A 24,618-nucleotide genomic window follows, 5' to 3' on the forward strand; every position below is an offset into this window, starting at 1 on the left:
ATCGATGATATTAAAGTCTTACCGCTGGAGAAAACAATTGGTTTACTGGACTCCTGCGATCATGCGCTACACAATGACATTTTGTTTAATTCCTTGCAGATTGTTGCAGTCAGAATTTAATTATTTTTCAGGGAATCTGTCAGACTTTCCATTTCCGTTTGGGTTTCCGTTCGTATTTTGGCTTGGATTTTCTGTTCAGAAAATCCCAATGAAATTGCAAACCAGGTATGGTCTATTGTCCGCCCGATGGACATAAAAAATTGATTTTCGTACTTAAACGCACTCATTTTCATATTATTTTGACATAAAATGTGAGTGAGTTTAAGACGAATTCGCCAATCGACCATACCTGTTCTGTACTTTCATTGGAAAGCCAATTTTTTTTTGCTCTGTCGAAATTTTGGAAAAATATAAAAAAATGTATCTCGACTACCCAAAAAATATCTGAAATTTGTCGAGACATCTTGCTATTAACGGATTGTATTCGGAATATTGGAGTTTTCCCATTTTTCCACCATGAAAACCGCGGTTCGAACAAGATTACATCAACTATCAGGCATGGACACAAGTAAGATTTTCAAATGAAATATAAGAACTCGAGAACTGCAGGAATTGATAAGTGGACCTCATGAATTGAATGTTGGAAATCGCAATCTGGATGCTGAATAGTATACAAATAATCCTTTACCCACCTGTTTTGGCTCTTTTGTATGGACTCAGGTATACTTTTTCTATAATTGTACATTTGTTAGCTGTTATGGCCATGGTAAATCTCCCACGGGGATCGGATTATCGAGAATATTGACACCAAACTGACGGTATCTCACATAGAGATCTTTGAATGTCTGTAATTTGAACATAAATGTCGAAGTTAGTCGGACTGTACGCCAATTGAGGGTCACTTCTTTGTGTGATTGTTCTTTACCACTTACCTGGTTGGCCTAGAGTAATTTTGGATGCATAGCGATTGAAATACGTCGCTAGCTGGGTATAAAGAAGTCGGAATCGGACAAAATCTGACGTTCCCTATTGTACACAATATTTTGTACACCGAAGCATCATTTTTCTTACACAAAAGCAAGACAAGGAGTGGTAGAATCAGTATTTCCTTATCGAGATACAGCGCGATAAATTCAGTATTTCAGTATAATGACGGGAAATACTTTCAGTTTTCTTTGTTCAAATGTTTAGGGTATAGCGTAATGGCAAAGCCTTGGGTAGATTTTCGGTTTAGGAGAAATTTATTAATTTTATCATCCTTGAGAAGTGGGCCTCAAGGTTACCTGAAGAAATTTTATGCAAATTTTAGATTACCTAACATCACGCCCAAACCAGGTTCAGATCAGGTCAGGTTTTCGTTACTAGGAAAATCAGGTTTCGAGGTCAGATATAATATGATCGACCTGTTTCGAGTCATTTTTTATTTGTTATTTGTAAATAATTATGCTCAGTTCCCAAAAAACAAAACTTACATGAATTAGAGAAGTCCCACTCCATTGAAATAGGAGCAGTTTACCATTGCGTGTCAATTGAGAAAGATAGAGAAATAGGATTTCAATTAACTTTGCTTTTATTTTCATAATTTACACATATTAGAATACAATTGAAGCGGGAGTTTGAGTGAAATTACATATATTCTATTAGGCCACTCAAACTCAATCATTATCAGGACCTACATTCGGGGAAATATTTTCTTAAAATTTCAAGAAAATTCGGGAAAATCCAAGAAAATATATTCTCGAGTAGACCATGACCCAATACTTTTAGCCTAAGAATTATTTCAAATTGGAGATGAAAGTGTATTTTAAATGATTATTATTCAATCGGAATATGGTATCTCGATGGAAATGCTGCTGTTAGCTAATTCAGGAGGAGTGTTCACTACAGGAATGTTTCCAGTACTGATGGAAATGCTGTCAAACGCTACGTCAGCAGAAGTGTTCACTACTGGAATGCTTCCCAACCTGTTGCCCTTCTGATTGGACGACCAGAACAATCGAAACGTTGCGTAATAAATAATTTCAATAATGCTCAATGCTGAGATGCCCATAAAGCCGCCGAGTAAACCGCCGCAATCCGCTAAAAAATCGTAAAGCGTTCCTTGCTCCTCTCGTATAACTGTTTCCACATACTGATCCCGAAAGAAAACCGACACAAATGTTGAATGTTCTCTGTTATGGTTTGAAAAAGAAAAGACGGGCGGATTTATTACATCATTTCTATGCTGACATCACCGTACTCTATTTCATCAAACTGGATCGGTCCAAACAATAGCGATTTTGAATCGTCGACATTCAATCGGTCCATCTCGGCATCGTATGCAATGGAAAGGCAAGACGGTAAACAATTACATGATCGACGATGCAACGAAGCATTAGCATCAATATTAATGAATTCTGCACCATCTCCGAATAAGACCATTTCGTGCCGGATATAACAATCGATCTTTGCTGTTCCACAGATTTTAGTTGTGTTGCTTCCTGAAATCAGAGAAGAGTTAACACCGAGGTCTCGGCATGAAAAATTGACGCGGTAGTAAATTCATACTCGGCATAGAAAATTTTACACAGTCGCACATCTTCAATACGTATTCCGCTGAACATTCGGATTCACAATTTCTTTGTGAGTAGATCTTGAAGAACTTGAGTCGACGTTCCCAATTGTAGAAACATCGCCGTTGCTCAGGTGTATAGCTCGTAAGACTTTCAGCAGTCTTCGTCAACTTTGGTTTGACGGAAATAGTTACCTCTTGTGAAGATGGCACTCGGAACAATACAGATGACGACCTGATAGTTTCTCCAGGAGCATGTAGAAATATATTGAAACCGGACACATGACTACCATAACATGAATATCCTCTGCTTTCATCCGGTAGCCTAAGTACCAATCACAATGCATTAACGTGTCCAGCTAAATACGTTCGTATCGGATATTTCCAACTATCGAAATCACTTTCATCATATCCATTATCTGGATTCCAGTTGGATATACTTGTAATACCTGTTACAATCATCATTCCAGGAGCCATTCTGAAAGTCAATTTTCAAATTTATCTGCGGTATTTTTGAGAGTCTCCATCAACATTTTACTCATTCGTATAAATTTCATGTGAGTTCAGAGTATTGAAGGAGTGACACATTCCTTCTTCCGTTAACACATCAGTCATAGTTTCGATATTTAATGAACCCGTACCACTCCATCCATGGTCCCAAGAATCCGACTCCAGCATACTAGGTGCCATATCCTCAATATCTTTGAAAATGGATTCGTTTGCATTTTCGTCCTCGAACTCATTAGGTAGGCGACTGCACAAATGCTGTACAGCGACGCATCGAGTCCACCTGTGAATTGAACAAATGAAAATTATTTGTTCTCTCTCTCTCTCTCTCTGTCTTTCTCTCGCTCCACGTAAAGGATCTTACTGAATATCATCAAGTTTTTCTCTGTCCAAGAGACATGAATTGAAAGTTCCAGTTAGGAAGCTTTTGAGAGCTTTAGTTTCCGAACAAACAGTTACTGTTGGGAATGGGATCTCCGAAATTAATGACTCTTCACCGCCTATGCTCATTTTGACTGGATTATTATTCCATTGAGACCAGGTATTGAAGATAGAAAACCCGCATAGACCAATTAACACGACAAAAACTATAGTCCACAAAAATCTGCAATGCAGTTTTAAGTTAGTCAAACAAACAAACATCACCAAAACGTAAATAGTTATTTTGCTAATGCATGCTTAAAGGCTTCGCCTCCGGCTCGTGCTTGAAACCTCTAATTCGCCAAAAAATCCTTTTAGCAAAAGTTAGGAACAAAGTTTTTCCTAAATGACGATTAAATTCGCGACGAAGTCGCGATATCCTGACACTACTTAGGAAAAATCTTGTTCCTAACTTGTACCTAAATTGGAATTTTGTTATCAAGCTCGGCTGTTACCATTAGGGTAAGTTATGAAAGTATAGCTATTTAACAAAATAATATTAGACATTTTTCAATAACCTTTCAGTCCAGTGCCGTTTTGGTGCAGTAAGGTATTTACATCCATGAATTGTTGTATTGTTACAGTACTCCTTTAATACTCTGCGTGTCGTCTAGTAGAAAGTGTGAAGAGGGAAGAGCGAAATTATTACTTATTATAAATGAAATTTTCAATATCTGAAGGACATCAGATAAAAAATCAGTCTTGCTCCGTTCAAGGATGTAAACTTTGGGGAAGTCAAGCAGGTACAGATACGCGGGTGCCCAATAGAGGGTATTGGGGTGACACACCACAGTTGACCATAAAATGGGGCATTTCATCCCTCTCCAAAGTTTACAGTCTTGGCTCCGTTTGCTTGACAGATGTGTTTTAGAGTCACCTAACGAATTCCTACGATAATTACAAACCAGGTTCACTCCGACATTATCTGTCCTGTTGCATCATTCGTTTCCTTAAATCCGTTGAAAACGTATTGACTACCTCAGATCAACGGCCCAGACACTTCAACGCAAAAGCGACAAAATAAAAATGGTCACTAGACAATTCTTACATTTATTTTTTCGGTTCACGTTTGGACGCTTAACAAGTTTGAAGTAACCAGAGGTCAGTCCTAAAAATAACGGACGTCATCATGGTCCACTATATTTCCTGTTCTCGAACAAATTTATAGGGCAAATCTTGGGAAATTTATAGAACTTAGGGTACACACAAGTGGACCTGAACAATACGATGCTAAATCACACGTGGATTTAATATATTTGCACGATTTAATATCAACTTACTTCTTTGACCAACTGTTCAACTTCTAACTCGTTAACGGAAATTCGTTCCCCTCTATGCATGGAATTTAATTCTATTTCCATTTTTCCACCTTTAGCTGATACTAGCACAATATTTTTTTTTATATTATGCAGCTAGGAAAAATCGCAATAAATCCCAAAAAAGGACTGAACTTCACAATTCAACAGAATCACGTCCTCAGATAGCGAGACATTTAATGCCTGTAACAAACAGTTCAACTATTTAATTTCTATTTCTTAGCGAGTTCACCTTACGAGGTGCAAGAACGAACTAAATTCATTTCTCATTTATTTATTTTCATTCAACGACGAATCCAATGCAAAAAGTGTGACACTACATTGCTACATGCCAAAGGGGTTTTCAGTCATTCCCCCGGCAAAGCATGAGTTTTCACGGAAATTGAAGAAAGTTTGTTTATTCTTTGAAGTGATTCATATCATTGTGGCATGGTTTCCGGTTGTATTACATACGAATTTAATTTATCAGCATCATTCGAAGTCTGTTAATGAATATGTCGAGAAACACGACAGAGTAAAGTTAACCAGGCAGGAGCGCTTGTTTGACTAGGGACCTGAATAATCTAGTAGCCCTTGATATTTTGCGAATAAATTTTTTCAATTTATGTCAGTGTTCATTTGAGTTCATTTTCATCCCGTGTATTAGGTCCCTTATTTGACGTTTCGAAAATAAACCGCTCCTGCCTGGTTTATTTTACTCTGCCGTGCGAGAAAGTATTGAAAGAACGGAATAAGAACGTCAACGATTTGATTATTCTCAATTCTCACCTTTTACGTTTCACCAACGACAATAGTACATTAGTACAACCACATATGACCACAAGACTGAGTCTGCTACTTTAGTTTTAGATTCTAGTTATTTTACTCAAAAACATCAAGTTTTTAAGTAAAAATCTTACTTACCAACAGGGCAAATGACAGAAACGATTCTTCTTCTGTGTATACTGACCTCGGCTTCGCCTCGATCGGTAAATCTCACAACAAAAAATACCATTTCAATCATTTTACCCTCCCATTGGTAAGTAATGTATACTATTAAACAGATTGATACAAAATGTCATCATCAAACGCCTAACCATAATCATTGTAGATTATATCGCTTTATGACGACAAAGTGTAAAACCAATCCAATGTTCCGTCACGATGTATTACGTGCTGGAGCTTATATCCTATGCATTTATTGAAGCAAATATACAATCTAATGTGAAATGTGTCATCGCATTTAATCAAAATCACACCGAAATGAATGCATTATACAGCACTGCTATATATCTGTGGTGTATGCAAATGTGTAATGGATTATTTTACGAAAGACCAACTATAATTTTCATTGGCAAATTATATTCGTCAAAGTAAGCAGGGAAGACGAGAGATATACTACATAAAACAATAGAGCTTATATTGGTAAAAACAGTAAACAAATCAATCCGAAAGGTGTGTCTGACCAAGGTTCTGAAAGAACAGGTTAAGACACTTTCGAGTTGATCACGAAGGCGGTGTGATCAAAATTTTCCTGTAGCGCCAACTAGGTTTGGAAAATTTTATACAATTGTTAAAAGTTTCATATGTGCAGAATGAGTACCAGCTGAATATCACCAGCTGGTGTACAAACAAAATCACTTTGTATCGTATACTATTCAAAGACAACCTACACACAATACATTTCTACGTTAACGTCATCTACTCGCGGATAACACGTATGAATGAAGTAAACAGATTGTTAAGAATGTGTTTTGATTGTTTATCATACAATAAGTGTGTGTTAGTAGATCCAGCTGGTGATATTCATCTGGTGCTCATTCTGCACATATGAAACTTTTAACAATTGTATGACGATGTCAACTTAACAAAAAAAAAATTGTTTTCAAGTTGACTTTTCAACCAATTTACATGTCTGAATTGTCAAGATTTGTGTTTCACCCGCCTTCGCAAGTGTCTTAACCTGTTCTTTCAGAACCTTGTGTCTGACTGCTTTTGTCATAATATATTCGATCAAAGGGTATAATTTTCTGCCGACAAAACTAGGTAAAAAATACCTATGTTACACAGATTGTTCGTAATTTTTTATTTATTTTGGTCGCCATTTTGAATTATGACGCCATTTTCTGTGGTAAAGTAATTATGTGATTTTAGGCAATGTAATATCATCATTTTGAGCTTTATAGCAACAAATTTTTGGTCAAAGAATACTGACATTAAACCATACTATTTTCCAACAAAATCAACAGAATTATATAGAATTCCATTACAGACATTATGTAGCTCCACAATTCATCTAAAATTACCTCAGGTACAGCCTCATTGTAACATTTTTTCGGGAATAACAGTGTCATCTGCAATTTTTCTAGGGAGGACGAATTCAGATCTGGAATGGGACAAAGATAATAAAATAGAAAAAAAAAATCTAAAATCGGAAAAAAATTCGATCTTGGCTTGAACATCACAACTTGACAATAATTCGGGATTGACAAAAAAGCAGAAACCAATAACTACTTGATTGAGAAACTCCTGTAAGAACAGTGTGAATTCTCAGTGTTTTTCGGTTGAAAACTTCAACTGCACATATTTCAGTGTGGATGAATTTTAAACCCAATAAGTCTCTATTCGGCTCAATAGTATGTACATGTGATTACCTTTCTAATGACACCCTACACGACACTGTAGAATACTTTTAGTTTTTAAGGATATCAAAATCCCAACAAAAATCTCTTCGAGAAAAGTGTGACGCAGTCTTTGAAATACAATTTCTAAAATGAATGATATCGCTAGAGTTGACGCTTTCAGCTTCGTTACGCAAAAATTAAATTTTACACACAATTAGTTCAAACAAACTGGCTTAGGTTTTCTCATCATCTGCCAAATAATTTTTACCAAAAAAAATTTGACTGGAAAGAACCAAAATTTTACCAAAAAAATCTGCGTCGCAAAGTGGCAGATGTTCAGGAACAGACCAGCAAGAAAATTTATCTGCCACATGCGACGCAGATTTTTTTGGTAAAATTTTGGTTGTTTCCAGTCAAATTCCAGTTTCCAGCCGACCCTCGAAAACCACACTCAGAAACCACTTCGAGACCAATAAAACAAAATTCTGGTTTTTCCTGGGGTAATGGCGTATCACATATTCATTTTTATGTCCACCCTGAGGTTCCTGCAAAATTTTATGGAGATTGGCTGACTAGTTTCCGACCGTCGATAGATAGATAGATAGATAGAAACATACAGAGTAAGTTGAAAGATTTTGATTGTTTGGAAAAAGTCAATTTGGTGTATTTTCTATACTATGAAAAGTGCCAACTTCAAAACGATGTATCTACGGCAATTTTAAAGCTACATAGTCGAGTGATAGCTCGTTTTGCTCGTATTTGAAGCGAGAATAAGATAGAATAGGATTTATGATGATACAGGCCAAAGGAAAGAAACTTAAATTCTCGCCTATATATAGTTGCCGCGTCTCAAAAAATTTTCTTCGTTCTTTTTTGGAAGTTAGACTGCGTCAAGTCCTCCGCTAACGCTCCGGACATGATTATTTTCTGGGGAGATCAGGCTGACAAGATAACAGAACTATTTTTCTAGGATGTCGTTAAAAATTCCAATTATTTTTTGGATGTTTGCCTACTTCCTACGGTATTGTCTCCTAATCTATGCCTGATTGGATTGTTTCTTTTACAATCGTTCATTTCTTATTGCAGTCCGTTTAGGCTTATGCATTTAAAGCTAAAAAATTTGCATCCGTAGACACATTGCATAAATTTAATGTTTTACAGAGAAGTTAAAAATGTTTTTTATTTTAAGATGTTCACTTCTGTGGTATTATCTCCTAACATATGCATTCAATTTCATTGTTTAGTTTTAGAGTTGTTTTTAACTCAATGCAGAGAAGCAGTCAATATTCGCTGGCCACACGAGCTTCGAAGAATTTTTTTGAACGTGGTTTTGGCTTCTAGTGTCGAATACCTTCCTAGGCACATATAAAAAAATGCCACTGGAAAATGCGTCCGATTTCGGTAGGCTGTTTTTCAAAAGAAAACGCCTTAACAAATGAAATCCATTACAAAACTCGGGATAAAAGTGAAAAGTGTGCGTGTGTTTATTGACCTTAACTTCGCCTCGGATCAACTAAATTCCCACGAAAACTGGATTTTTAATAGATTACGTGATATGTATAGATTCAATCTTGAAAACACTCCAGAGAGCTCTAGTTAAGCAGTTAAGTTGATAATTTGATGTGGTCATATTCTGCAATGCACAGCATCAGAAAATCACAATGATTTCTGAAGCGCGCCTATCCTCTCGAATAAAGAAAATGAACGAAACCAGTTTTTACCTCTCTGCTGGAACGGATGTGAACGCAACTAAATTAAATTTTCGGTTCAGCGTCTGATTTATGGTAGTGTCGCGCTTCGGTTTACTATCTCATCTGAAGAGAAGTTTATTTTATATTTCCCTTATTATAAAAGCATCCGGAGTTTAATATGAATTTACTTGCTACATAGCCGAAAACAATAATTTCATATACGACATTTGCCATCGAATAACGTCAATTTTCAACCCGAAATTTCCAAATAATTGATCCCGCCAATCGAATTATTTTTGTTGAATTGACGTGAGCTGTCAGTTCTGAACATCTTTTTTTTGAACATCCTTTGCTCGGTGAATGCGAAATATTTCTTTTATCTCACAAGTCCAACCATGTCAAAGTATGAGTACAATCTAGAGTCGAGCGGAAGTTTAATGAATGTAAGTGTCCAGCCTTGCTAATGAATGATTGAATCATCAACCGCAATTCTCATTTCGCCGCAGGCAATTCAAGAACTAATAAGACCACCCGACGAAGTGAATCTCAAAGCAAATGCCAAGAAGTCACATCCGTATTGCAAACGGCCTGGTCGTGGTCATAACCGTGACAGTTGTGATGCCTGCGAAGAAGGTGGCGAATTAATTTGTTGCGATCGATGTCCGTCGTCTTTTCATCTGACTTGCCAGTAAGTTATCGGTTTTTGTAGCGCTCAGAATTTTGTATTACGAAGGTCGAACCGGACTCAATAACTGTATTCGTTCAGTGATCCACCATTGCGTGAAGAGGACATTCCTAGCGGTACATGGCTCTGTCTAAATTGTCGCATGACTAAAAAAGCTGATACGAATGTCGCGACGTTGGAACCCGAAGCATCCAATGTTGATCGCACGAAATCTCCGGTCGTTGATGAGGAGACGGCCGACGATGCGTCAAGTGAAACGCGAAAGTTGAGGAAAAGGAGCAATTCGCATTTGTCTGGCGTTAGCGGAACGAGTGAGAAAAGTGTTAAGCAACCGCAATCCGTACCGCCACCACCATTAATAGTTGAAACGAACGATGTGGAAAAGACAAAGTCACCGTTCGATGAACTGATCAAGGCAGCAGCCATCCTGAATCCTCGTCAATTCGAGTTGCCGCGGAATATGAGCATTTTCGTTCAATTTCCGGGCGGCGATAAGAGTGAGTAATTGAATTGGCGTTGCATTGACTGTTGTGCAAACACTAAAACCAATGCCAATTACAGTTGAACCAACCAAAAATGGGTCAAAGAAGATCAAAACAGTGTCGAAGAATAAGCCACACGAATTAGATGCACAGGGAATGGTGCCGTTGCCGGCCAAAACATGTTTCTATTGCAGAAAATCATGCAAAAAGGCTCCGCTGGTAGCGTGCGACTATTGTCCGTTATATTTTCATCAGGTAAGTCAACTTTTGGTAGTCCGATTGAGTGTAGTTACCGTACATCGAGTTCTAAGTATTTTTCGTCTCTCCGAAGGATTGTCTCGATCCACCACTAACCGCACTGCCGACTGGATTATGGATGTGTCCCAATCATCCTGAACAATTTATCGTAAGTGGAAAACTCGTTTCCCGGTAAAACTCAAAATTGACTAACTGAAATGCACCAAATTATAGGATTGGAAGCTCGTATCGTCCGTATCAGCGACGGAACGCATCAAACTGTGGAATCGCTTCAGCGGTCCACTGGATCACGAAACAGTTAAAGCCGAATTCCTTCGTAAGAGTCACTGCAAAAATCCTCCGTTTCGTTACAAAATCAAATCGGCACCGAAGGAACGTATTCAGGTGCCGGCCATCGTTGAATATCACTACAAAAATCGACCGACACTGCTGCCGTCGCTGCGTCAGGTAAAACGGTGCGAAAATGTTTACCGGAACGGAATCTGCCACGAAATGGTACCTGAGGATTTGAGCCGCATGATCGACGAGGATTTGAAGGCGATCAGAGATGCTAACTGCAAAGTTGATAAATTCAACGAAAAGTATCGCGAAGATGATGATATGGATATCGATACGGAGCTGACGGTGAAAGCGGAAGAACCCAAAGACACGGAACAGGAGCTCAAACATTCAGAATTTCTGAATCAAGTCAACGAAGAACTGAAAAATTTAGACGAAACGCTCATCAAACAGTTGGCTTATCGACAGTTACAAGAGATTCTCTACGAAAACCAGGATCTGGTGCGACAGTACCAGGAGGAGAGCACGAATAAGGCTATATTGAAGGCACTGCTTAAAAAACCGGTTCGCAGTGTACCGTTACCTAGTCAATTGTTGACAAAAGAAGACATTGAACGAATATCGCGCGAGTTTACTAGTCCTAACAAAGACGGTAGAATCGATCGATCGCCCAGTCCGATCAATGTTGATGGATACGAGGCCAAGAGAATTAAGTTGGAGGATGGTATGATGAGCAATGGTTTCGATGATTATCGTTCAAATGAGCAGAAAGCCATGGATGTGGCAAATCTGTTACAGGAACCGATGCGTGATTCGAAAGTTCGAGCTAGAGCTATTCTGACGCCAGTTGGGGATGTGTTGAATGGCAAACGGTGAGTGATGTCTTGACTTTTTTGTGACTGTCCTCATTGTTAATCTCAATTTCACGCAGATGGTTCACGAAATATTCATCGGAAAATACGGTCTACATGCGGTATCGCAGTCTAACTATTGGCACATCACCCGGCAGCCAAGTGCAGTTACGGAAAGTCAGTCAATGTCCATACGTGTCAAACAAACACGCGACCATTTTCTATGACGACGTAATTTCCCATTTGTTCCATTTATGGAGAATTGTCACCACCAGGTTCTAATCATTACCGTTCTGCAGGTGACACAAACATACGAATTGCTCAATTACTCGGAATTCGGCACCGAAGTGAATGGTCAGTGGTACACCTGCGATTTTACCGAACACACAGCGTTATCACCACCACCACTTCGGGCCGATCAAAGCAAAGATCAGAAATCGTTGTACGAATCGGTGCGTTCGATAATCGACAAGCGACGGAATGTCGTTCGACTGGAGAAGGTGAAAAATGGCGAATTGCCGAGGTGAGTTAAATGTTCGGTGGTCGCGAAAGTGGTTTTGTTGAAACTCATTTTTCGACGTTTTCTCCTCTCATAAACAGAATAGCGCTGCCAGCTCACCCAAAATGTGGATGCAACACTAAGGCGCCAATGATAAACGGTTGGGAAGGTACGGCAGTTTTAACACATGGTTCGCTGATACGATTCGGTTGCGTTTCGTATGTGTTTTCCATTGTTCTGGCGAATGATGGAGACGATGAATTCTAAATGGTGGAATAGATGAGAAGATTTACACTATGTTCATTGTACAACTGAAACACATGAGTACTATTATAGGTTTTAATAAAACAAAGTTTATTACACTCCAAGCGTTTTTGTTGGTCTTGGTGTTGACTGCACGGGCTACATAGTCTTGACAGAGTCTCTGATGATGTATGATATGGTATGATATGGTATGATCATACATACAACCATATCTACCCGCGACTAGCCGTTGGGCTCTCGATTTATCAGTCTGATTCAACTGCAAACAAACAATTCTAATAGGGCTGATCTTATTAACTACGGCTTGATATAATGAGGCTTGTTCTTTAGTAAGAATTTATGCACGAAAGTTCAAAGAATGCCACAAACACGGTGAACACAATCAACCCACTTCAAGCATGAGTGGTACTCTAAATAGGGTACTAAAACTTGACAGTGTGTCACACAACTGTAAAAGTATTTTTTGTAAAATTGAGTACTTTCTGCAGCTGACCACTGTGATCACCTTTGCTTGAAGTACGTTGGCTCATCGAAGTCACACTCATGAGTGAAAATAAAGGAAGTAATTTTAGAGAATATTTACCTAGCTATTCGAAAAGCATAGATGGATGGACAAACACACCATTTGGACGTTTTAATAATTAAAACCTTTCAAAAACGACATCATTATATCAGCAGTTTCGGTTCTACTACTTCTTTTGATCTAAAATTTTTTTGAAATCTTTTACCTCATTTCTTTTAACTTGCATTTTTCTACATCAAGCATATTAGTCTTGGTTACCAGCCAAATAAATCGATAGCCTGGAAAAAAAATGTTGATATCGTTAAAAAGGTTTAGGTCAATCCTAGGCAGGCCTCTCACACCTCCTTATTTCCTTATTTTTCCTTATTTTTATAAAAACATCCTTATTCCTTCTTATTTTATTAAAAAATCCTTATTTTCAAAATATATCAAAATTAAGAAAAAAAACGCTGCGCGGCAAAAATATCACTTTTGATTATTTAGCACAAAGAACTCTAATAAAAAGGTGGTGTTGTAGCTCATGATCATTCCAACATGACTGGTTTAACATATATTTGTGTGGGGCATGGCTCGAGAGTCTCGAGGAGAACTATTTGATTTAACATGTAAATCAACCTTAACAATGTCTCAGACATGCGTCCTTATTACAACCAATTGAAGGATTTAGCCTTATTTACATTTACTTCTTTCAAATTTATACTTTTATAAATACTTTCATCAATTTATTATTTTTTCGTAATTCGAACGGGATAACAAACAACAGCTTTTGCAGTTAACGAGATCGAAATCTAATCCAGCAAGATTTTAAACTTGAAGGTGGGGTCAAGTTAGAATTCACGCCTTAAGTACGTCTTAAATTTCAAAAATTTTGCTGCCACCCTACAACAACGATAGGTACGACAAAGTAAACAATGATGCGTTTTATTTTGAATTTTGAACCGCACTTACAGTGATAATTGGTAAAGCTAAGCTTTGCTAAGAATCTAATTCGAGCCTTAATCACGCACAAAATATTAAAATTTTCATCGTGATAAAAGTAATTTTACGATACAACTTTACAAAAACGAATCGTCAAAATAAACAATAATGCGTTTTATTTTAAGTTGAGGCGGAATTCCGATGTTAATTACTGTACAGTGAATGACATCTCAAATGTCTCACTGTCAAATTTTTCTTAGAATTTTATTGTGTCATTGCAAATTCACAATGACATTCTCTGAAAAAAATGACACTGAGACATTTGAGATGTCGTTCACTGTATCTTAGAATAATTTCGATTTTTATCGAAAAATTTCCCCTCATTTTTCTTTAATTTCAACCAACAATTTCCTTATTTCTCCTTATTTTTGTGCTAAAACCTCCTTAATTCCTTAATAAAGAGTCCAAATTTAGAGTGAGAGGCCTGATCCTAGGGAATTTATCCCTTTACGAAGAGGAACGTGCTGTTCTAAACTCAACTCAATTAAAGTTTGTAATTGGTTAGCATTCTACAGTTATAATTGTTACACATCGTTCTACATGTTGTCAACAAAAGAAGCGTAAAGAGTGTCGTTTAGGGAATGTTACTGGGAAATTAAAAACCGGGAAAACCCGGTTAACTGGTCTACCATTTCCCGTGAAATTTTTTCGTCATTTACCGACCTGCAAAAATTGAATAATTTTTTCATTTTTCCTTTGCAATAACACCTTGAACGGGATTATTCTTCTAGTTGCATTATGCTTTAGGATTATTACAATAATTATTGTACTTTTGCTGTCGTTATCGATAACGGATGAAGGCCAATGAAACTTAATTCGTCGTAACAACGAACTTTCCATACAAAAAAATCGCCAAACTTTACAAACTCGTATTGGTGTGTTTTGCCGCATATCTAATAAAATGTTGGTCCTCCAAAAATTCACAGCCTCGATAAGAATCCCATTTACATTTAAATTCCATTCTGGTGTGGTGATATCGCATAATATTCATCTTGACATCTCGTAATGTTCAAATTCAAATTCAGACTTCACAGCTGAGTTCAAATGAAGTAACTCTTAGAAAGCCATGTCAAGTATGTTCTGGTATCTTATCAGATTTTTGTCGTCCAAGTTCCCAATTCGCAATTGCAAGCTATCCCATTAGCCATTATGATATGCACAAAGGGGTCATGTCTATTTAGCGAATTATAAGAAAAATGGCATTTCATTGATTTGACTTCGTTCCGAGCAGTTTGACGATGTAAATAGACGTTTTCTGTTAATTCATACGAAAAAACACCTTCAGTATATTGGGAATGAAAATGAATTTTAATAGTACATTACTATACCAGTGAAGTAATTTGATATCTTCTATCCAGATGAGTAAAAGTATCCGAGGGCTTCAGCCTGAGGTACTTTTACTCATCGTGATACGAGATATCAAATTATTTCACGTGTAAAGTATGGCGTTTTACTTTACGAGCGAGGGAAAGGGTCTTCACTACTAGTGAGGGAAAGGCCACATTACCTCACTAGTAAAGTAAAAATCATTTTTATTACAATTCTCTAGCATAAACCCTTTTCTGCATTTAGATAAAGCATCGTGGCAATATTGGACCGAATGAGGAACCGAAAGTTTTTTATTTGGTAAATGTATTTTTGTGGCGGTAAGTGCATAACTCTCCTCAAATCACAAAGATACTAAAGTTACAGAGTCAAGTCAAGGATCTGTGAAGACATTGCCTTCGAATTTATCTTTTAGCTCTCGGTGCTCGGACTTGCAGGTGCTTCTCATCTCATCTCTTTTGTAACGAAGAATTTTCATGGAAATACAAATAAATCTTAAATTATTCTTAAAAACCATCTTCTTTATCAAAGTCCATACGTTGTAATGATGGAGATGCCATACACAACATATGGTTCTCATATTCACTCAACACACCAACAACTTTCCACCTACAATCTAGCCTAACAGTATCGAACAGATCACAGTTGTAAACGAATATGCGATTTTCCGTTCATTTCTTCAGTCAGCATATAGACGTGGTCGGTAGAGGATCGTAAAAGCAAACAGTAAAAGAAAAACGGTTTTTTTCTTCTTCTTGAATTCAATATTCTAGCCAAATGTTGCGTTCAATATTGCGGTCGATTCAAAATTATTATTATTATTAAAGTGTGTACCATGAAAATGTTCGTATTTTAAGCGCCTTATTTAGTGATATTTTCTGTATTACATGGTCTGTTATCGTTGCGCACGAGAAGAGTGTGAATATAAGAAAATTGTTATTTCGTTCGGTTGATGAATATAAATGGATTTGTTTAAATTGAAATTGAGTGTCTGAATGAGATTCTATCATTTGGAAAGTGTTTTGAAAAGAAAAGAAAAAAAAATGAGAAGAAAATGTGAAAAATAGACGATAGTGGTTACATAACACGACACCCAGGCGAATCTAAGATTGCGTTTTTATTGTCACGCAAATTTATGCGAATTCCTTGCTTATTAAATTCCTGATGAATTTTTTTAGTTGCTTTAAATAAGAGATGGAAAAAACTCTAATTATATATCGGTTGACGATTTAAACGGTATGAGAAAATCATATGGTGCACCATCGACTAATATTTATTATACTGAAATAGAATTGTTGTTGGGTCTGAGTATATTCCATGATGTTGTTTGCATTTAAATAATTTTAGCGAAATGAGGTAATATTTATTTATCTCGAGGTTATAGCACAATTTTATACATTTATACACATAAATACGGTTCGAAAAAGCCATATAGTGTGGCATTTTATACACACATTATGAAGAAAAAAAAACGTCTTTTTATGGATAGACTTGAGAAAAATCTGGTTTCGATTTTTGGTGAGGTGATTGAGTGTAACAAATCTTTTCAATCTTCTTCAAGAATTTATTGAACATCGTTTTGGCTAATGTAATTAAAATCCAATTTTTTTTCTCCCTTCTACAACTCACGATTCTGTTGACGATTCGATGTGATGAATCGGTTTGGTTGGTGTTACACATTAGATTTTTCTGTTGAAAATAAATTATATTTTTAAAATGTGACTGTGTCTAGCTGCTAGTGGCTTCATGATTTTTCTGAAAACATTTTAGCATCGACGACGGTGAGTGTGTGTGTATGTGAAGCACATCCACCAGAAATATCGTAAATATCTATTTTTAAAAGAATTAACTATATTTTTGTGGAGCAATGTTCGATGTATTGATTTAAGAAAAAAAGCTGAAATCAATTTTTGCCGGAATATATTTCGGTGTCGAGATCGGTGTGTAAACGGTTTTCGGTTTTGAAATATTGTTTTTCTCAAGGTTTCCTTCTTTCAATGAAAGTGATGCGGTTAGTGGGTAATTATAACCTGTAATTTGTTTGTTTATTTGTGCTTTCTCTGCCGGTTAAATCAGAGCCGACGACTTAATGGCAATGAATGTTTTCGTTGAAAATCCGTGTTACGATTGAAATCGAAAGTATGCGGCTTATCTTTGAAATATTTTTTAGAGTATCCAACATTTCAGTAGTTAGAACTTTTGTCCCGTTCTGTGTGCCCTGTTTTTAATAGTCAATTATCACTACTCAGTTGGTTCAAATCACCTCTGGATTCCAATGCAGCCAAGTCATATATATATAAAAAAAAGTTGATGTGATTGGGACCGTGGCACCTGTAGTGGTACTTATGCCATCAACATCAAGAAAAAAGAATCAAACAAGTTTTTATCGAGTACTCCTGAAGAATCCAGTGTAGATTGGTAAAAACGGAATAGTGTCTCAGCGCACCGAACCCTATCAAACCTAACTCTTCTTTACCAATATCAATAATTATTTATGGGTTTAAAATTGCGGCCTAATTACAGTTCTTCGATCGGAAGCAATGTTCGATTATAATATCAAAATACAGAACAATTGGTGCCAAGTCGCAATAGCGGATTAGCCATCATGTCGTTATGTATAGACTGGCTCTGCATTCTATCTGAAGATTCATTTACAATAAATCGATCTATCGTCAGATTAAATATCACCGTTGAAATTCAATTCTCGTCGTCGATTCTGCAACCATTTTACCATATTTATTTGGGGTCGTTCAAAAGTGACGTCATGTTATTTTCCGAAATTTTCGACGACTCTCTCTTTGCTGTCACGTAAAAAGAGTTAAAATTGACCCAAATTTGTTAGAACCTTCCCATTTTATTGAACTCCCCAACTCTTACTTCCAAAGATACCAATCGGGATATCGATTGATGAAATAGCCCACAATGAAAGACTTTTCCTAGAGCAACACTGGACACGCCTCAACTACTTCACCAACCTTGACATAAAAACAATTTTGAATAAAAAGTCGAATTCTTTTTGAATCATCTGTTATCGAGAGCAACGACAAAAATGCAAACTATGACCGTGTTAATGTTATCTATACTAAAATTAGCGTAAAACAAGTGAAGTAATAGATTGTCTATCAAACAACAGGCAAATCAAATGTCAGTTTTCTTACCGTTTCTAAAAGAATAACAAATCCAAGGCCTCGTATAATCAATTCTTTAATTCAAATTAAACATTCTAGGAGTTCTTCGAATCATATTCAAACAATCGTATCGATTAAATGACTAGGTAAATTCTAAAAATTTGATGTTACATCCAAACATTTGGTTTTTCTGTCGAAAAACAATTGTCAACAAATTAAAAATAAAACATCGAACATCCGGCCATGAGTAAAAAGAGTTTTTTCTTCTCTTAAATTAAACTTATTAATCATAAATATTTGTTAAGAGTAAATATGAAGGATTTTCGTATAAATATGGTTTGCGGACAATAATTCTGCCATTATCTTAGTCTTAAAAACACAATCATTCTCAAATTTTAAACATAATTTCTTTTTGAAACCAGATTCCAGCCAATTCCTACACATAAACAAAAATGATGTAGATTAGGGAAACGAAAGACCATTGCTGTGTTATCAAAAGCCACTCTCTATATGTATAACTTCTACGCGGATCAATACACGCGACATATTTTTTTTATAAATTGCATTCTGTGTCGAATTTAACGATTGTACGAATTTAAATGAATGTTTTTCACTAAAAAAAAATATTTTTTTCCTTGCCATCCAATTGCATTTTGGAACAATTCCAAACTCGAAATATATTTGTTTAAAGTGCGTGCGTGCTGATTATTATTAAACCGAAACGCAATCATCAATCAATATGATTCAATCAGTGAATTTGTGGTATGCTGTAAGTCTGTTATTACTGGTGCAGTTTAGTACTAAATGCAGTGCATTCAATGTGGATACGGTGAATTACATACGACATGAGGGACAACCGAATTCGATGTTTGGATTTAGTGTGGCGTTGCATCGGGAACACCAGCGGAGTTGGTAAGTGAAAGAAAATGTTTATTTTGTTTGTCATCACAAAGTTGGATTGTTGATCTAGTTTTTTTTTTTGATAAACTTTAACGATTGGTTGAATATTAATTAATTTCGTCGCGTCGTCTTCCTTTTACCATTAATGCTACCGAAATCTGAGCTAATAAAAGACTCTACCAGTTGAGTTTTTTTCTGCATATTATGGAAGGGACAGACACTCTACATCAAAAAATAATTAATTAAAATTGGGATTGAGGAATCTTTGTTATACGGACCAACAGTTACAGAAACGACAATACGTACTATGACATCAAAAATCTAGTCCTTCCTTTGTTTAACCTGCGTAGTTACTAACAATTCACAAGGAAGTCTTTCCTTCAACAATTTTGTCCGTTGTTATATCATATAAGACAACACTAACCAGAACTCTTCGCTTATTTTTGATGACTGAAATTCTTAATTTTTCACGCGCGTAATTTGTGAATGGTCCCCTGCGTGATTACTCTAAAAAAATGAAAGTTTCTTAAGGTGAATTCATATAATTGCTAGATGCGCTTATGATCCCGAACCATAATCTTCACCTTTCCATGAATGCGCATTGCATATCATTCTAATAAGATTTCACGAGATATTTTGCTCGTAATATATACTTATACGTTTCACCAAACACCATTTAAATAAATGATATTTTTACGGTACTTGATCCCATTACCATTATCACTATGAAAACTTAATTGACTTATACCCAGTCAGCAGTATTCATTGCATATATACATTTTAACTCGCTATAGGTATATATTATGCAAGCATAACATTGTGGTCAGCTATTTAACCACTTTGTAGATTATAATGCATAGAATCCATAAACTTGAGGTGAAAAATTTAATTATAATGAAATTTATTAGGTAATGCCCATACTTACGCGCATAATGCCATTATATGCAATCGGCCGTAATTAGGTATTCATCGAGCGTGCATATGACTTGTTTCTATTCTTCGATGGTATCTTTGGGCACTAAATAGTTTAACGTTTTAATTATTGTGGGCACTTAGGTGGTCGAGTAAAAGGTAACGCCATTAACTACACAAAAGTGCGGCTCATTCATAATGATTGAAATTGACTTTTAGGTTAGAGACAGCTAATCTAAATTTAATAATTTACACATTGCTGTCAGAGAAGATATTGTGGGAAGTCCAAGAATCAGAAAAATCTGAACAGATCCAGAAATTAAACTATTTCCCTGATAGAGTACACAAATTACCCATTAATATTCCCCTCTTGTCTTTACTCAATTTTCATAGCATTCATAAACATTCGAGGGCAAAAAATTCATTATTCGTTCGGAGTTATGAATCACTAGAAATCCTCAATCATTACTAATGCTTAAAACATGAAAAGTACGGTTTTCGACGCATGTAGCATGTAATAAATATTATGCACGTATGAAAAAGCGGTCGAGGCTTGCCGAGACGGCTTGTCATACGTGTATATTATTTTTTATCGCATACGCGATTGTGTTTTTATTTTTTTTTTCGAAAGTTTTTAATGAATTGTGCAATTAATTCAAGTGACAAAGTTTGTCATATTAAAACTAAAATAACATCGCGAGTATTGTTTCTCAGTGCTAAAGAATATTTCATGTGATACATTTTTGCTGATAAGTAATGAAATTCTGCTGGTATGTAATGAAAATCTCCTGATATGTAATGAATTTTCATATGAATATTCCTTCACTTGTGATGTAATGAAAAAGTTCCCACACGTAACGACCGCTTTCCGCGGGTGGGAAATGTACGTGTAACAACAATATTCCGGGTGGATAGGCAATAATAGTACATTACTTATTTTATTCCCAAAACATAAGACTACTAGATAACTCAGGTCACTAGTCAAATCAAGCGGTCTGGTTTACTTTACTCTGCCGTGGTTCGATTTTACCAACTGTTCACATAATTGTATGGTTTATGAAATCCTAGTTATTTTAAAGTTACCGAGGGTGGTTTTCTATTTTGTATTGGAGACACAGAATCAACGGTAAAATGTACTTATCATAAGCAATAAATTTTCATGAACCTTTCACAAACGACAAGCATATCTACAAATGTCGAATCTATTACTTCTTTTGATCTAACCAATTTCAAGATACTAATGAGAAATCTTTTACTTCATTTCTTTTAACATGAATTTTCCTGTTCACATTAGTCGTAGCTTGTCGTTTATTTTTGACCCTAGTGGCTATAACAAATGTGTTCACGTCCGTAAAAGTTAATTTTTTTGAGACGGTTAATTTACTAGCGATAGACGCAATCAGACGAAATCATGTTGAAAACATACCTTTTTCCAATTATAATTTACAGTTAAATGTAAACGTAATTTCTTCCCTCATCAGCATTCCCACATCCATCGTTCTATTTTAAGTAAATATCCAACCTTATGTTTCAAATGAAAATCATAATATTTCTATTTTTGTTTTGTCATCATTTCAGTGTTGAAGATGGAACATAATATACGCGGAGACTATATATAAAATCTGTGTGTATATGTTAAAGACTCTAAACAAAAATAACAACAAATTCTGTTGCACCAGCAGTGCATTATAATATGACACTTTTAAGACTTATATAGCAGAATAATTCACATTTCATTCGCAAAAATTATTCAAATTTCCATATATTACAAAATCCGTCACATCATTAATATTTTAATTAATAAACGACAAACACTGCGAGCCATTTGAATACGAACGAATGTTAGTATGTAAAGGAAGTATGGAAGTATTGATATGCGTTGAAGTAATCTAAATATCGTGAACGGATTCGCGTAGACCACGAAAATGGATTTTCATATTAGAGAGATTGCGATTTTCTGTGATTTATTGGTTATTTCTCCATACATTTTGAACAGGTTGAAATTTATGCAAACGGAAAATTTCAATCCAATTTATGTTGTTCAATCCACATAAGATATCCACATTGTTGTGGATATCGGCTATCGCATGTGGAGCAAGTTAACAAGTTCGATTACAGACTACACTTACCTCAAAATACTCAGCAATTTTCATGCATAAGTTACTTGCTAACTGTTTTGAGGAAAGTGTAATGACGTCAACTTACGTCAATCTATACGGTTATACGATACAATTTTCTGGGACTTACGCTATCTGCTCGATAATTAATTCGAACAGATCAAATACCTGCTTTCAAATATAGCATTGTACCCTCATTCGTAGATTGTAGTAGGGTAATCGTATCAATCCTCGGACAAGAATGAATCATTGGACACGTATTGTTGTTTCATTCTCTTTGGTAGAAATATGTAAACCAAACTACTGAATACTACGATTCAGTCATCTGCAGTCGACTGCAACGACAGATATAATTGGTTGACAATGCATAGAACAAAAGAAGTAACAGATTTCATAGTTGTTGATATGTTTGTCGTCCGTTAAAGGTTATTACACGTCACTATTAATCACCACGAATCACTAATACGTTACAAGAAAAAATCATAATTTCCTCAACACACCTTCGATTCGGCGTAACTGAATCTGTAATGTATTTAGAAGAAAGAAAAAACAACGCACCGAAGCGAACATTACGGATTTTAGATCTATTTTGAGATTCCTTCTGCCTGCCAAAAAAACAACGCAAAGAATTATATTGGGTTGAACAGAACGTTTAATTAGCGTTTGGAATAAAACTAATTCAAATGGAGTCGGATATTGTGTTGTCTTGAGTTGTGTGGTGAAACCGTTCGGAAAGTTTTTCACGTTTCATTAAGAGAAACAGAGCCATATTATGTTAAGCGATGATGGTATGCCGGTGCGGGACATAATGCAGAAGGTTTTTTTAATTTGATTTCAAGATAATTTAGAGAATGGATGAGGGGTGCTAGTAGACAAAATTACGAAATTAGTTAGGCTGATATTCAATCTAGACATTATTTCGATTTCGATACATAATAGGACACAGTTCCCTTCAGTGCACAGATGTAACTGAATTCTACTGTTTTTTCTATAAACAAATAATGGAAACGTTACATGGATCGTTTGACTTAAATTTCCATGGAAATTAAATGGTAAACGACAAATTTCCCGTTTTCCCTTAGGTCCAAAATGTTCTATCGGAAAAACAATCTACTGAAATCTAGAGAAAAATTCAATTTCTCGGTTTCACCAACCTTTTTTTTGGCATGATGTCAAAATGTGTATAATGCGAGTGAGTAATGCTGGTGTTTGTGTATACACAAAAAAAATGAAGTGAAAAATGTTTAAATTTATCTAAAATTAGCTTCGTCTTCGTCAGAATCGAAAAGCACATGTGCATCATCGTGTGCAAAGGTTAAAATTTTCTTACATATATGCTGTAAGTAGTAACCGTAAACACTTCACCTCTATTTTATAATACACAACGTTTTTCAGTTAAGTTATCGGTGATGTCATGATAGAGGAGCATATACAAAATTGTGCGTTAACACAGTCTGTCGAAAAGTGTAGTTGTTGATGTTGGTGTTTATTTAAGTTAATCATTTTTTCTGGTCTGGTTTTATTTTTGGTAGAATCCTTGAATTTAGGCGAAAGGATGTTTGTGCTGTAACACAGTTGAAAGAAATTAGTTCCAATGATTTATATAGACACTAGGGACGCCCAAGGTACTCGAAAATGATTTGAACAAAAATTTGGAAAGATAGGAAACAGTTAAATAAATATTTTAATGACCGAGATGTTGGAATAGAATGTCTTTTCTTTTTTGTATCATGTGTACTGGGCTAAAGCTGTTTAATCAGAATTCAAATTTTCCGAATTAAAATTCGCTTAACCTTCACGCTTGACAACAAGATAGACATCGAATCTGGTAATTGATTTAACCTAGATATTTCCAAACAGATTCTTGTAGTTCATTTGTTTAACCATACATTTTGCTGTATAAAACGACGTTATTTAGAACTCATCGTTTATTTTTGTCGTCGTTGTCATCAACAGATGTTGTGACTGTACCTACAAGGATTTATAGATATATAGATTTAAAGGCTAAACAGTAAACAATTCCCTTGTAATAGAATTGTAAGTCAGTTATTACTTCGTGTGTGCTGGCGAAGAACTCGGACAAGAATGAGTCGTCTGACACCAATTGTTCTCTGATTTCATTCATTTACCCTACCTCTTTTTATCTGATTTTGTTAGCGGGAAAAAAATAGCAAACGAATCATGCAATGGCCTGAAATGAAAAGTAGTAATAGATTCGATAATTATGCCGTGAACCAGCACAGTAAAAACATACTTATTTTGGCAACTTACGGCCAATGCAAATTTTTAGTTGTCATGCCGTCAGTGCGCTGAAAATTAAAAATTCTG

At 35.9% G+C, this 24,618-nt stretch overlaps 3 protein-coding genes across 8 annotated transcripts in view; 2 read left to right on the forward strand and 1 right to left on the reverse strand.

The window, feature by feature from the left end:
- Window positions 1-1,568: 1,568 nt before the first annotated feature.
- On the reverse strand, window positions 1,569-5,033 carry LOC119076564 (pickpocket protein 28-like). 2 transcript variants are annotated; one of them, XR_005087655.1, is made up of 6 exons: window positions 4,759-5,033; window positions 3,997-4,088; window positions 3,423-3,662; window positions 2,548-3,341; window positions 2,240-2,480; window positions 1,569-2,171 (listed from the first exon to the last, which is right to left on the reverse strand). XR_005087655.1 is itself a non-coding variant. In XM_037183352.1 (6 exons), exons 1-5 carry the CDS (start codon window positions 4,837-4,839, stop codon window positions 2,888-2,890), a joined length of 807 nt encoding a protein of 268 aa, XP_037039247.1. In that variant the 5' UTR covers window positions 4,840-5,033; the 3' UTR covers window positions 1,569-2,480; window positions 2,548-2,887. The 2 variants fall into 2 exon arrangements, 1 of the variants encoding a protein (XP_037039247.1); XM_037183352.1 differs by having other exon boundaries at window positions 1,569-2,480; window positions 2,548-3,029; window positions 3,090-3,341.
- A 4,128-nt stretch (window positions 5,034-9,161) lies between these two features.
- LOC119076565 (PHD finger protein 12) lies at window positions 9,162-12,504 on the forward strand. The gene is made up of 9 exons (XM_037183353.1): window positions 9,162-9,531; window positions 9,595-9,776; window positions 9,855-10,270; window positions 10,335-10,510; window positions 10,587-10,661; window positions 10,727-11,664; window positions 11,724-11,874; window positions 11,943-12,166; window positions 12,244-12,504. The coding sequence occupies exons 1-9, from the start codon at window positions 9,484-9,486 to the stop codon at window positions 12,407-12,409; spliced, it is 2,376 nt and encodes a 791-aa protein (XP_037039248.1). The 5' UTR covers window positions 9,162-9,483; the 3' UTR covers window positions 12,410-12,504.
- Window positions 12,505-15,906: 3,402 nt separating this feature from the next.
- The window catches only part of LOC119076567 (integrin alpha-PS2), a 56,909-nt gene continuing 48,197 nt past the window's right edge, over window positions 15,907-24,618 (forward strand). For 2 of the 5 annotated variants that reach the window (XM_037183355.1, XM_037183359.1), the window contains exons 1-2: window positions 15,908-16,123; window positions 18,784-19,273. In XM_037183355.1, coding sequence (XP_037039250.1) covers window positions 19,101-19,273 — 173 coding nt within the window. In that variant the 5' untranslated portion in view covers window positions 15,908-16,123; window positions 18,784-19,100. Of the gene's footprint in view, window positions 16,124-18,783; window positions 19,274-24,618 lie in introns of all 5 variants that reach the window. The other 3 variants (XM_037183357.1, XM_037183358.1, XM_037183356.1) reach the window with 3 other exon arrangements.

This window comes from Bradysia coprophila, unplaced genomic scaffold (assembly GCF_014529535.1).
Source record: "Bradysia coprophila strain Holo2 unplaced genomic scaffold, BU_Bcop_v1 contig_232, whole genome shotgun sequence".
NCBI lineage: Eukaryota > Metazoa > Arthropoda > Insecta > Diptera > Sciaridae > Bradysia > Bradysia coprophila.

Coding starts and splice junctions, on each gene's coding strand:
- LOC119076564 (XM_037183352.1), bottom strand. CDS start 4,839: ATGGAAATAGAATTAAATTCCATGCATAGAGGGGAACGAATTTCCGTT. Junction 4,089..4,758: donor TTGAACAGTTGGTCAAAGAA/GTAAGTTGATAT, acceptor ACTTTCTACTAG/ACGACACGCAGAGTATTAAA. Junction 3,342..3,422: donor GAAAAACTTGATGATATTCA/GTAAGATCCTTT, acceptor TTCAATTCACAG/GTGGACTCGATGCGTCGCTG.
- LOC119076565 (XM_037183353.1), top strand. CDS start 9,484: ATGTCAAAGTATGAGTACAATCTAGAGTCGAGCGGAAGTTTAATGAAT. Junction 9,777..9,854: donor TCTTTTCATCTGACTTGCCA/GTAAGTTATCGG, acceptor GTATTCGTTCAG/TGATCCACCATTGCGTGAAG. Junction 10,511..10,586: donor GTCCGTTATATTTTCATCAG/GTAAGTCAACTT, acceptor GTCTCTCCGAAG/GATTGTCTCGATCCACCACT.